Source organism: Otolemur garnettii, unplaced genomic scaffold (genome assembly GCF_000181295.1).
Source record: "Otolemur garnettii isolate 467f Iridium unplaced genomic scaffold, OtoGar3 scaffold00053, whole genome shotgun sequence".
Lineage (NCBI taxonomy): Eukaryota > Metazoa > Chordata > Mammalia > Primates > Galagidae > Otolemur > Otolemur garnettii.
In genome coordinates, this window is record NW_003852448.1 from 4,221,022 (window position 1) to 4,232,243 (window position 11,222).

Consider the following 11,222-nt stretch of genomic DNA (forward strand, 5'->3'; position numbering starts at 1 on the left):
TTTGTGGGAAAAGTCCGTGGCGGTTAGTGCAGAGGGAGGGACAGAAAGACACGTTAGATATCGTAAGTCACCAAGATCATTGTGAGGATCCATATTCCTACCCAGAAGTGGCAGTGAGGCCAGTCTGTTTCTAAAGATGACCCTGGAGGACTTTAAGGACCTGAATCTTCCACATGGGGAAAGGGGTGGGGGTGGGGAAATAGATGAAACTGGAAATTCCAGAGGAAGTCCCTTCTGTCCTGAGCCCCTTACTCAGTGCTGCCTTGAAAAGAAGTTCTTAAAGGCGTGGTTGTACTTCTTGTTGAAAGCCGTGTAGATCAGGGGGTTAAAGAAAGAGTTGGAGTAGCCGAGCCAAAGGAAAATGCTTTTCCAGATGGCGGGGATGTCCCAGGACCACAGGGGACTGATGAGCTCCGTGATGAAGAAGGGGGTCCAGCAGAGCACAAACACCCCAATGAGGATGCCCACCATGACCGCAGCTCTCTGCTCCTTCTGTTCCCGCCACACGTCCCCATCTGTCTGGAAGGTGACAGTGGCAGGGCGGACAGTGAACAACATCTGAGGCTGCTGAGCAGGTTTCGTCACCTGTGAAGGGGAAGCAGGAGCTATATGAGAGCTGCCTCTCACCCCTGGCAGGTGTGAGCCCGAGCACAGAGGAAAGTCCTTGATGTTTAGGGGCGGGAACCTGACGGCCTATGGCCCCCTACCCTCGGATATGGAAACAGGGTGATGGAGCTGGGGGCTTTGCTCACGTCCTGGAAATGGAGGGAATAGATGTGATGAAATAGACGTGATGAGGATGGTTCCCCTCTGCTGCCCTTCAACGGAGGGAACGGCAGCGGCAGAAGATGGCATGTTCTGATGACTCAGTGGCAGGGCACCAGTCCTTGCCCATCCCTGCCCTTCGATCCACACTCTCCAACATCCTTCCAGCTTTCTGGGTTCACGTCCCCTCTCAAATGTTAGAGCTTGCTAGAACTTTTCTTCTGGTGTAAGGTTTCCACTGCTGTGCTTCCTCCCATACTCCACCGTCTGAGACAGTACACTGGCCAGCCCCTTCCTCTCGCTAAGATTACCCTGTGTGTCTTCTGCCTGCATTTATGGAAAATAGACTCCAAACTCTGAGACTCTGTCTCACCTGGTGCTCCCAAGTCCTCCACAGGCCGTGCTCTGCAGCGCAGGGCTCGCCAGCACATCTGGAATGGAACTTTCACCAAAGGAAGCCTTTCCTCCATCCTGGCCCTATTTTTAGCTCTTAGGAGCTTTGAAATAATGTGTGTCTGAGGATGAGGTAGCCTAAATATGAAGAAATCACAATGGCTGGATTTACCAAGTTAGCAAATGTACTGATTTGATCAAAATGTGGGACAATTTCTGAGCCAATCAGCCAATTTCTGGTAGGTGACACTGACCACACTGACATTTAATAGTATTCTTCCCTTACTCCAGCATACTGGGGCTCTGGGACATTTTAAAAGGGGGATTGTTTATTTATTTATTCACTTATTATTTTTTGTTGCATCAGAGGCTCATTCTGTTACCCTGAGTAGAGTGTCATGGTGTTGTGACTCACGGCAACCTGGGATCAAACAATCCTTTTGCCTCAGCCTCCGAGTAGCTGGGACTCTAAGTGTATGCAAAACACCTGCCTAGTTTTTCTATTTTTAGTAGAGACTGGGTCTCACTCTTAAGCTGGTCTTGAATGCCTAAGCTCAAGTGATCCATCTGCCTCAGCCTCCCAGAGTGCTAGGATTACAGGCATGACCCACCATGTCATGACTTAAAAGGGGAATTACATAGCTTGTTCCAAATAGGATACAATATTTTAGGCAATGGACTAAGTTTGAAGATCTATCTGGTTAATCTAATCCACTTAAGTTCTTGGTTATGTCTCTAAGCTGGAGTAAAAAGAAAATGACCCATCATCTACAAAAACAGGTGGTATGAGAACACTATGGTTAAAGTAATGTCCATGATGTATAAATTACCAACTTTGCATGATAGCCCTGCTGTCATTTACTTGAAAAACAGTAAAAATCTAGCATTGTACAATTGAAAAGATAATCAATATTGAAGCAAATAGTCCATAGTACCACAACCCTGAAAAACACATATGAAATAAACCGTGAAAACCCCTCCTTGCGTACCCCTCTCTCACTGCCAGATGGAACCTGATTTATGTTTCTGATTTATTAATGCATATCTGTGAGTGCACTTTAGAGAATTCAAACAATATTTAGCTTAATTTTTCAGCATAAAGGAAAGCTACCAATATCCTTAATAGAGCTCAACCTGAAAATAATGTCTTGGAAACCACTTTCCTTCCCATCATCCCCAAGTGGCCAGGGGGAAAGAATTCTGGCCAGACTCTTCAACCTTTGGGAAATTATCCTTCATCTTGGCATTTTTTTCTTGGGTGACCCTGAGGACACGGGAGACACTGGGGATTCTGGCCACACCAGGGCCCCTGGGGGTGCTGGTCACCTTGGCTATGGTGAAGCTGGTGATGCTATTGACATGTAAGGCTCACTTTGATGCAGGAATTTTTTTATAGTTGAGTCATAGAATTCCAAGTTTGTCAGAAAAGCACATATTTCTTGTACCTTGTGAAATGTTGATCATTCATGAGCCATTTTCTGGTTCTGCATTCAGAGCCAATTCACTTGCCAGAAGGAAGAGTGGTGTGGAGTGGAGCTTCTGGGACAGCAGAGACTCCCGCTGTTAGGAGGACCATGGTTTTCATGGAGGTTCTGGTGTCTAATGCCCTCAAATGCTAGATTTGTGTGCTCGCCCTGCAGTTTTCTGACTTGTGGAGTCCACGGCTCTTTGCTGTCTGCTAATCAATGATTGCAACAAAGTACTTGAGTCTGGGAAATAGTGACTATTAATTACCATAAACACTCAAAATGGTCGTTAGTAGAAAAGAGGGAATAGGGTTAAAAAAAAAAAAAGTAAACACTCAAGCCAGTTAGATTTTTCCTAATAATCTCTGAAATGCATATTTCACAATTTAAGATTCATATATACAAGTATTTCTAAGTGAACATTTACCCTCACCTCTCCCTATAAACGAGTTCTCCGGGGAAAGCCACCTCTGTGTCAGACCTTTCACTCTTCCAAAATGATTATGTGCTAAATAATTACTGACCAGTCAAACGTAAATCTGATGTGTTCTTATATTTTCCCCCAGGCGTTCCACTTCGCCCCCACCCCACCCCCGTCAGTATCACAGATGATCAGTAGGTTATTATCAACAGTGGGTGTTGAAGTTAAAGGATGAAAATTCCTACCTTGACAGCGTGGGTTCAGGTTATTCACAGGTTCTAACACACCATGGTCAGAATGGGAGACAGGTCACCAGGGCCTGATGGGGCAGTCAGGTCGTTCAAGCTAGTAATGGCCTTATCCATCAGGGAAGGCTCCACAAGTGTAGGAACCAAATATTCCCAGAAACTTAGGAAAAGTTTCTAAAAGTCTGCTAATTCTGTAGCTATAATAATAAGGAGCCAAGTTACTTGTTTAAACCTCTTCACAGTCCGTTGATCAAGGGCAATGCAGTTTTGTGAATAAACATTTGCAAACCTACAAAAAACCTAATCAGTGCCAACCCTCACTTGTGAAAGTCAGCCAGTGAGGGTCAGACTCAGCCCAGTCAACATGCCTCTGAGCAGCACCAATCAGTGGCAGGCCCACCTGGGTAAAGCCCAGGTGCTGAGGAAGTCAGCTCACTCTCCTCTGGCTGTCCTCCAGTCCCTGAACTCTACGATGCCCGTCTCCTTCAATGATCCACCTTCTGCTCTGCTCAGGAGACTGTGCCTGGCAAGCGTAACTTTCTAAGTCATGAATCCAACTTTGTCTTTTTCTCTCAGTTCTGTAGGCTCACTAAAATCATTCAGAAGACCTTCTATGGGATCCTCGGACAGGAGGAGCATTCACTAGACCCCAAACTCTAGTTACCCTTTGGCTGTGCAGCCAAGGGCATCAGTGTTGGCAATGAGTTGAGCTCTGACTATTTCTCCTGGCTTCTTATTGCTCAAGTCATTGTGTTGTCCTAGGATTGGTCACCTAGCATGTCCTTGCATGAGGTCATTAGGCTGAGGTATTTGTACCAAGTAACTAGATCTTTCACTGAGAGGCCTACCATTAGATAATTGACTTACATCTTTGCATAAGGCTTTAGGCCTGTGGTCTTAGAGGTGTAGCACTCGAAAAATAGTATTATGCCATTAAACTACTTATTCTATGTTGCTTGCTTTGTTTTTGCTACTGTTTGTCTCTATGTATGTCTCATTGCATAGGTTTCTGTTTTATCTGGAATGCATTTTTCTGTTAACTATAAAAACGATTATTCTATAAGGCATAGGCTTGATAAGCTTCCAGTCCAATCTAAGCCTGACCTGAGAGCTTAGGCTGGACCATGAGACCAGTGACCAATTTATGAAAAAGCAATTGGTTGACCTTTGCTTTGGGTTCCATACAAAACTTTCATGAGGGCACTCCTGACTTTCAGTTTGTGAAAGTATGTCATTTTGTTTCAATTCTATACCAGCTTAGTGATTGCTGAGTTGGAGGTCGTATGGCCCCTTCCTAGGCTCTGATCTGGGATGCTAAGACACAATTCACAAGCACAAACATTCTTGTGTGTCCTGGTTCCTCTCTGTCGAAGTCTCAATCTTCTCCTTAAAGTAGGTCTATTTCCTATTTTAAAATGCATTATAATCCTGGGCGGCACCCATAGCTCAGTGGGTAGGGCACTGGCCACATACACCGTGGCTGGCTGGTTCGAACCCGGCACAGGCCAGCTAAAACAATAACTGCAACAACAACAAAATCACCAGGCACCTGTTGTCCCAGCTCTTTGGGAGGCTGAGGCAAGAGACTTCACTTAAGCCCAAGAGTTTGAGGTTGCTGTGAGCTGTGATGCCATGGCACTCTACCCAGGGTGACATAGTGAAACTCTGTCTCAAAAAAATAAAATAAAATAAATAAAATGTATTATAATCTGAATTCTTGCTCTTTTCTTCATAAATGCCATTCTTTTGCCTAATGAAAAGCTTCTGGCAAATCAAAATCGATAAATTAACCTATTTCAGAGAGGTTCTGGAAAAATTAGGAGATGAACTTTAAACAGTTAAAAGTCAGCTGCTTTAACTGGTATTTTGAGGTCTTAAAATAAGATTCTAATTCTAAAACAACTCTCCAAGATTTTGTAACCTTCTCCAACCTTCTGTCCTTGCATATTTCTCTCTTGTATACTTCTGTTCAGCTTTATCTAAAAATCCTACATGAACTGCCCTTATTTCAGTGTTTTCTTGGGAAAAATACAATCATATGATAAAATTTTTAGGCAAAAGTTAGATTTAGGGTGGCGCCTGTGGCTCAAGGAGTAGGGCGCCGGCCCCATATGCCAGAGGTGGTGGTTTCAAACCCAGCCCTGGCCAAAAACTGCAAAAAAAAAAAAAAGTTAATTTATAAAATTTAAATCAAAACCCAAATTTAGAGCTAAGGTAAAAGTCATAATGAAGAATTTTTCTAAACTCCAGGGAGGAAAACAAAAATGTTGTTATAGAATTTAGAATATTTTTAGGAAATCAAACAAAATTCTTATTGTCTTGGACTACACATCTGTACTGACTAATTAAATTAACTGAAATCAGACCAGGCATGGTGGCTCATGCCTGTAATCCTCAGGGAGGCCAAAGCTCACAAGTTTGAGACCAGCTTGAGCCAGAGCAAGACTCTATCTCTAAAAATAGCCGGGAAATGTGGCAGGCACCTATAGTCCCAGCTACTCAGGAGGCTGAGGCAAAAGGATCCCTTGAGCCCAAGAGTTTGCAGTTGCTGTGAGCTATGGTGCCACAGCACTCTACTGGGGTTGACAAACTGAGACTCCATCTCAAAAAATAGTAATAAAATAAAATTAACTGAAATCCCCTCATGTGGGGAAAAAATGTTTAAAAGAAGGATAGAAAAGGGAAGAATTATGTAACCATGCTATGAAAATTTAAATATAAAAATAGAAAACACATAAGGCGATTTCAGAAGCTTTTAAGGAAAGGTTAAATAAAGGTTCAAAATTGTAAACTAAATAAAGATAGAAAATAGACTTCAGAAACTTGCAAGCAATATTCTGGTATAAACTTGACAGCTAAACTATAGTTTTATTCTGTCTTTTTATAAGTGGGCTTAAACCTGAATTAAGAAGTTTAACAAGAAAAAAATAAACTAAAATGTGAAATTGCCAATTCAGAAAATATCTAGGCTCAGCGCCTGTGGCTTAAGTGGCTCAGGTGCCAGCCACATACACCTAAGGTGGCGGGTTCAAGTCCAGCCTGGGCCCACCAAACAACAATGATGGCTGCAACCAAAAAATAGCCAGGCACTGTGGTGGGCACCTGTGGTCCCAGCTACTTGGGAGGCTGAGGCAGGAGACTTGCTTGAGCCCAAGAGTTGGAGGTTACTGTGAGCTGTGATGCTACAGCATTCCTACCCAGGGGGATAGCTTGAGGCTCTGTCTCAAAAAAAAAAGAAAGAAAATATCTAATAAGGGGCAAGATATTTCCATATAGACTTAAAAAGTGGAAGCTGAAAGTCACTGTGAGAAATGGTTCTCTGGGTGAAACATCCTTGAAGGCCTCTGATCTCAGGGACTTAGGAGCCTACTGAGGTCAGGACCCCTATACCTGAACCTGGGTAACAAAGGTGAAACAGTCTATATTTAAGCTAGAATAAAAAGGATCACAGTTACCTAGGAAAGACTCAGGGAACCTCTGGGACATGCTTTCTTGATCAGAGCTGGGAAATCCGGGTGATCACTTGGGATGCCACTCCGTCCATTCTTACAATATCTCTGGTTGCGCTTGTTAGTCTCATAGCTGTCTGAGGCCTACCGTCCGGAACTTCACAGGCATGCACAACACTTCCTGACAGACGATTCAACAAATGGTTCCAAGAACAGGATAAAATCACGTTAGTTAATGTGCAATCAGAACATCAGATGTGTACAGACAAAACTTAGGGTTTGAGGAAAGAAACAACAGCATTGGTGAAGAGCTGGATGATTCTTGTGGTCTCTCCTGAAGGTCTGGCTGGATTGGGACCAAGAATAGGTGACCAAAACCTACATGTTCCCACAGACCTAGGGAAAGACCTGGGTGTTCTTTAGTGCAGAGCCAGTTGTAAACTTATTTATCATATCAATCAAGGAGAATTGATCTCAATGAAGATGATCTTAAAAGCCAACCTATGGTAGTCTCCTTCTCACCTTTGAAATTCAGGCCACTAGGGTAAACTCCTGCAGCCAACCCCACTGGAGTAACAGCCAGTTGACATCAGCAGCTAATATAGATGATGTCATCCACTCACACTTCTGTAGTCTGCCAATCCCTGAAGTCCTGAGTGCCATTTAACAATAGCTTTCTGCTCTGCTCAGAGAAATTGTCCCTGAAAGCACATCTGTCCACTGTGGTAAGCAACACATTTCTCTTCAGCCTGTTATTGCAAGTCCTCAGTAGTGGCTGAATCACCTTTTGACAAGGACAAGGCTTATCTGTCTCTTGTTCCCGTTGTCATCTCAGTGGCTGTCATAGGTTAGGGTTTGCATGTGTTTGAATAAAACTCAGCAGACAAAGAAACAAGAACTGTTGTGGTTTCCCTGGGTAACACAACTAGCTGGTGGTGGAACTGTATTTAGAAACTCTGACACCCACTACCACAGAGAAATAGTTTGTGATTAACCCTTCAACGTACGAGCAGAGGCAGCCTCATACTATAGGTAGAGTCCTGGATCATTTAAGGTCTTGCAAAGCCAAGGGATCCATTTTTAAAGTGATCTGGGAAAGAGAGTGTATATGTGTGTGCATATATGTATGTGTGTGCTCTCACACATATATACACACATGCACACATACAAATATGCACACAAATGCACACACATATATGCACACACACACACTGCCTTATTCCCTCTTTTTCTCTCTCCCTTTATATCCTTTATATATATGACAGCACAAAGATGTCATAATGCTTTGCTTCTGCTATCTCCAAAGCAGAGAAATGAGAGAGCCCTTTATCCTTTTATAATATACCTGAGATAGAATTATAATTGCTTCCCCCTTTTAAAGCTATATTTGATATCGATGGTAAACCATGCTTTCCTGGGAAGCATCGTGGTAGGAGAGGACTAATGTACAGTGCGGCCTCGATGGTGGCCAGTCCTTTTGCTCCTGACCTGGAATTGGTTGGGTGCTTGCACTCAGGGAACATGGCTCCAGGCAGTTTGGTGGAAGTGCCGTGTTCTTTTCCATCAGTACTCCTTGTTCAGTTTAGAGATCTAATAGATCAGAGCTTCCCAAATGCAGTACTGTTGATATTGTGGTCTGAACAGTCACTGGCTGTGAGGGAAGGGCTGTGCACTGTACGATGCTTGCCAGCATTCCTGACCTCTGCACACCAGAGGCTGTCAGCACCCTCTTCCCCCAACTTGGGCATCAGAAATATCTCCAGACATTCCAAATGTTTCCTGGGGGACAATATCACCCTGACAACTGCTATTTTAGATAAAAAAACACGTAGCCCCTGACTCCTTTTCTCTTTCTTCTAAACAAGGCCCTCCCCACTTCTTTTTTAGCGATATCTCTGGTCCCTCTGAGCTTGACTGGGCCTGGTGAAAATTAGCTACAGACTTCAGAAAACACATGAAGAGCCCATGGCACGTGTCCATCTCCCTCACTGGACCAAACTTTTCACTGGCAAAAACAAGGCCGTTACCATCCTTCCCCATAGTATGTACTCAGCAAGTGTAATGATCTTACTTTGTTGTCTAGGAGAAAGAACAGAAAATAGGAATTGTGTACATTTCTGCTTTAACTTCATATGTGAATTAAGTTCAAGTAATTACCCTTGGCAATGGAGAGGGGAGCTGTTCAACTTATATAGCATTTTCAACTTACATGTAGTTTCAGAATCTCCAGTCATTGGGGTCAGATTATTAAGAGTTAATACAAAGGGGGGGGGCGCATGGGGGGGGCAAGGATGAGGAGGAAAGCCCTGATTGCTGCCCTCTAGTGGTTGTCAAGAAGTAAATGCCACTTGTAGAGAGCTGGGAATTGCCCTCCCTGGGTTTTTAATTTCCTCCTCTAACTTTACTGTCTTCAGGAAGATAGACCAGTGGTCCTTGGTTGCACATAGCCTGTTGGGGCTGTGGGAGAAATACCCAGAATAAACACCACAAAGTGATGCAGGCAGATGACAAACGCCCTGCAGGGGCCAGTGGAAGCAACATTTTTCAGTCTTACATTAGGAGGGAGGTGATGCAGAATGCTAGTAACCTAGATGATGATACCACATTTTGCAAAATCAGTTGCTATTTTGCAAAGAAAAAACTGGGCTGGGCTGAAACACTGAGCTGCTTAGCCTGGTGCATGGCAGTCTTCCTGTCCAATCTACTTCCACCCCTTCTACCTGGAACACCTCCGCTGGACATACAGAAAGCTGCAGGCTTTTCCAGTGTACTATTCAGTGTGCCCCAGAGACCAGCTTATGCAGATGTTCTATAGGGTGCTATAAATTCATAGAATTCCAGGACCAAAGGGGACTCTGGAGAATTAAGTAATCCGAACCCCTGAGTCTGCAAATAAAGGACCCGTCAGAAATGGCAAATGGAAAACAGACACAAAGAGCAATGCCAACGACCTGACTGGCTCTGTGTGGGGCAGCACGTCACGGCAGCACCGGTCTCAGACGCTCTTTCCCTCTCCCAGTCCATTCCACCCCAAACCAAAGAGCTCCACTTTCTACACAGGTGGGCAGCACCCCGGGGATGATGTCTATCCAAACATGAGTGCCGTGTTTTTAAGGCCCAGGGTCACACCCACCTCCACAGCCTCGCGGACAGGTAAGACACTGTTGGTCTTTCTGGAGCCCAGGCGGAACTTGGCGGCCCTGTAGATCTTCCAGTACACGAAGAGGACCACGCAGAGCGGCAGGTAGAAGGCACCCACGGTGGAAAACACGGTGTAGGAGGGCTCACGGCTGACCTGGCACTCCTCGCGCTCCTCAGAGTAAGTCTCCCCCCAGCCAAACAGCAGCGGCGCCAGAGAGATGACAGCAGAGAGCGCCCAGGTGAGCAGGATCATCACGTTGGAGACGTGCTTGCGGGTGCGGAGCGTGTACTCGAGGTGGTGGGTGATCGACCAGTAGCGGTCCAGCGCGATGGCTGTCACGTTCCAGATGCTGGCGGTGCAGCAGAGCACATCACATGTGATCCACAGCTGGCAGAGCCGCCGGCCCAGCTGCCAGCGGCGCCGGGACATCTCGTGCACGAGGCTGAGTGGCATGACCAGCGCGGCCACTAGCACGTCCGAGACGGCCATGGACGCCACCAGGTTGTGTGGCACACGGTGTAAGGTGCGTACGCGGAGAATGGTTGCCAGTATGAGCAGGTTCCAGGCGAACGTCGCCACCACCAGGAAACCTAATAAGGTCAGAACAAGCACCCCGAAGATAGAGCGCAGGGGTGGTCTGGCACGCAGGTCGCCTGTGCTCGTGCCAAGGCTGTGGTTGGTCTCCAAAGGGGAGGGGGTGGACAGGGAAAGGAAGGTTAGGTTTGTAGGCAAATCCATATCTGGTCAGGAGACGGGCCCAGGGTGATTGCTGAAGGGGCGTTCAGGAGCCTTAAATTAATTCCGGATGTTTGCAACCTCTGGCCAGTGTTGCGTTTCTGGGAAATGCCTGTGAATTCTGCCCCAACCGCCTGCCAGTGAACATCTGTGGCCGAGAAGAAGGCGCTGGGCTGGAGCGCCGCAGGTCCGAAGCCCTCAGAGGCCAGTGTCGCAGCCAGGGCCCCTCACCGCGGCGGAAACGGCTGTCTGGTCACCGGAGTGGGGCATCTCCCAGGATAGAGAAGCTGGAGGCCAGGCGTATGGGTGCCGGGAGAGGGGCTGGTGCGTCATGCAGCTGCCTCGGAGCTCATCTCCTCGCCCCTCCCTCCAGACTGCAGACCACGCAGAAGAAGCCAGTTTTTCTAGGACTCCTGTGCTCCGTCTAGGTGTCCCCCCAGCCTGTGCGAGGTTGTGGCCCCGGAGCGCAGGCTGCGCGCCCGCCCGGCCCTGCCGGGTGCAAGTGGGAACCAGCGCCGCAGCGTAAGACGTCAGCCGGTGGGAAAGGGCTCCCCGCCCCCGCCGCAGCCCTGGAGCTGTCCACGGTGCTGCAGCCGCGCTCCC

The 11,222-nt window shown here is 46.4% G+C and overlaps 1 protein-coding gene across 1 annotated transcript; it reads right to left on the reverse strand.

Annotated features, from left to right (window-relative positions):
* Positions 1-252: 252 nt before the first annotated feature.
* On the reverse strand, positions 253-10,622 carry HTR5A (5-hydroxytryptamine receptor 5A). The gene is made up of 2 exons (XM_003792024.1): positions 9,876-10,622; positions 253-585 (listed from the first exon to the last, which is right to left on the reverse strand). The coding sequence occupies exons 1-2, from the start codon at positions 10,620-10,622 to the stop codon at positions 253-255; spliced, it is 1,080 nt and encodes a 359-aa protein (XP_003792072.1).
* Between the last annotated feature and the right edge of the window lie 600 nt (positions 10,623-11,222).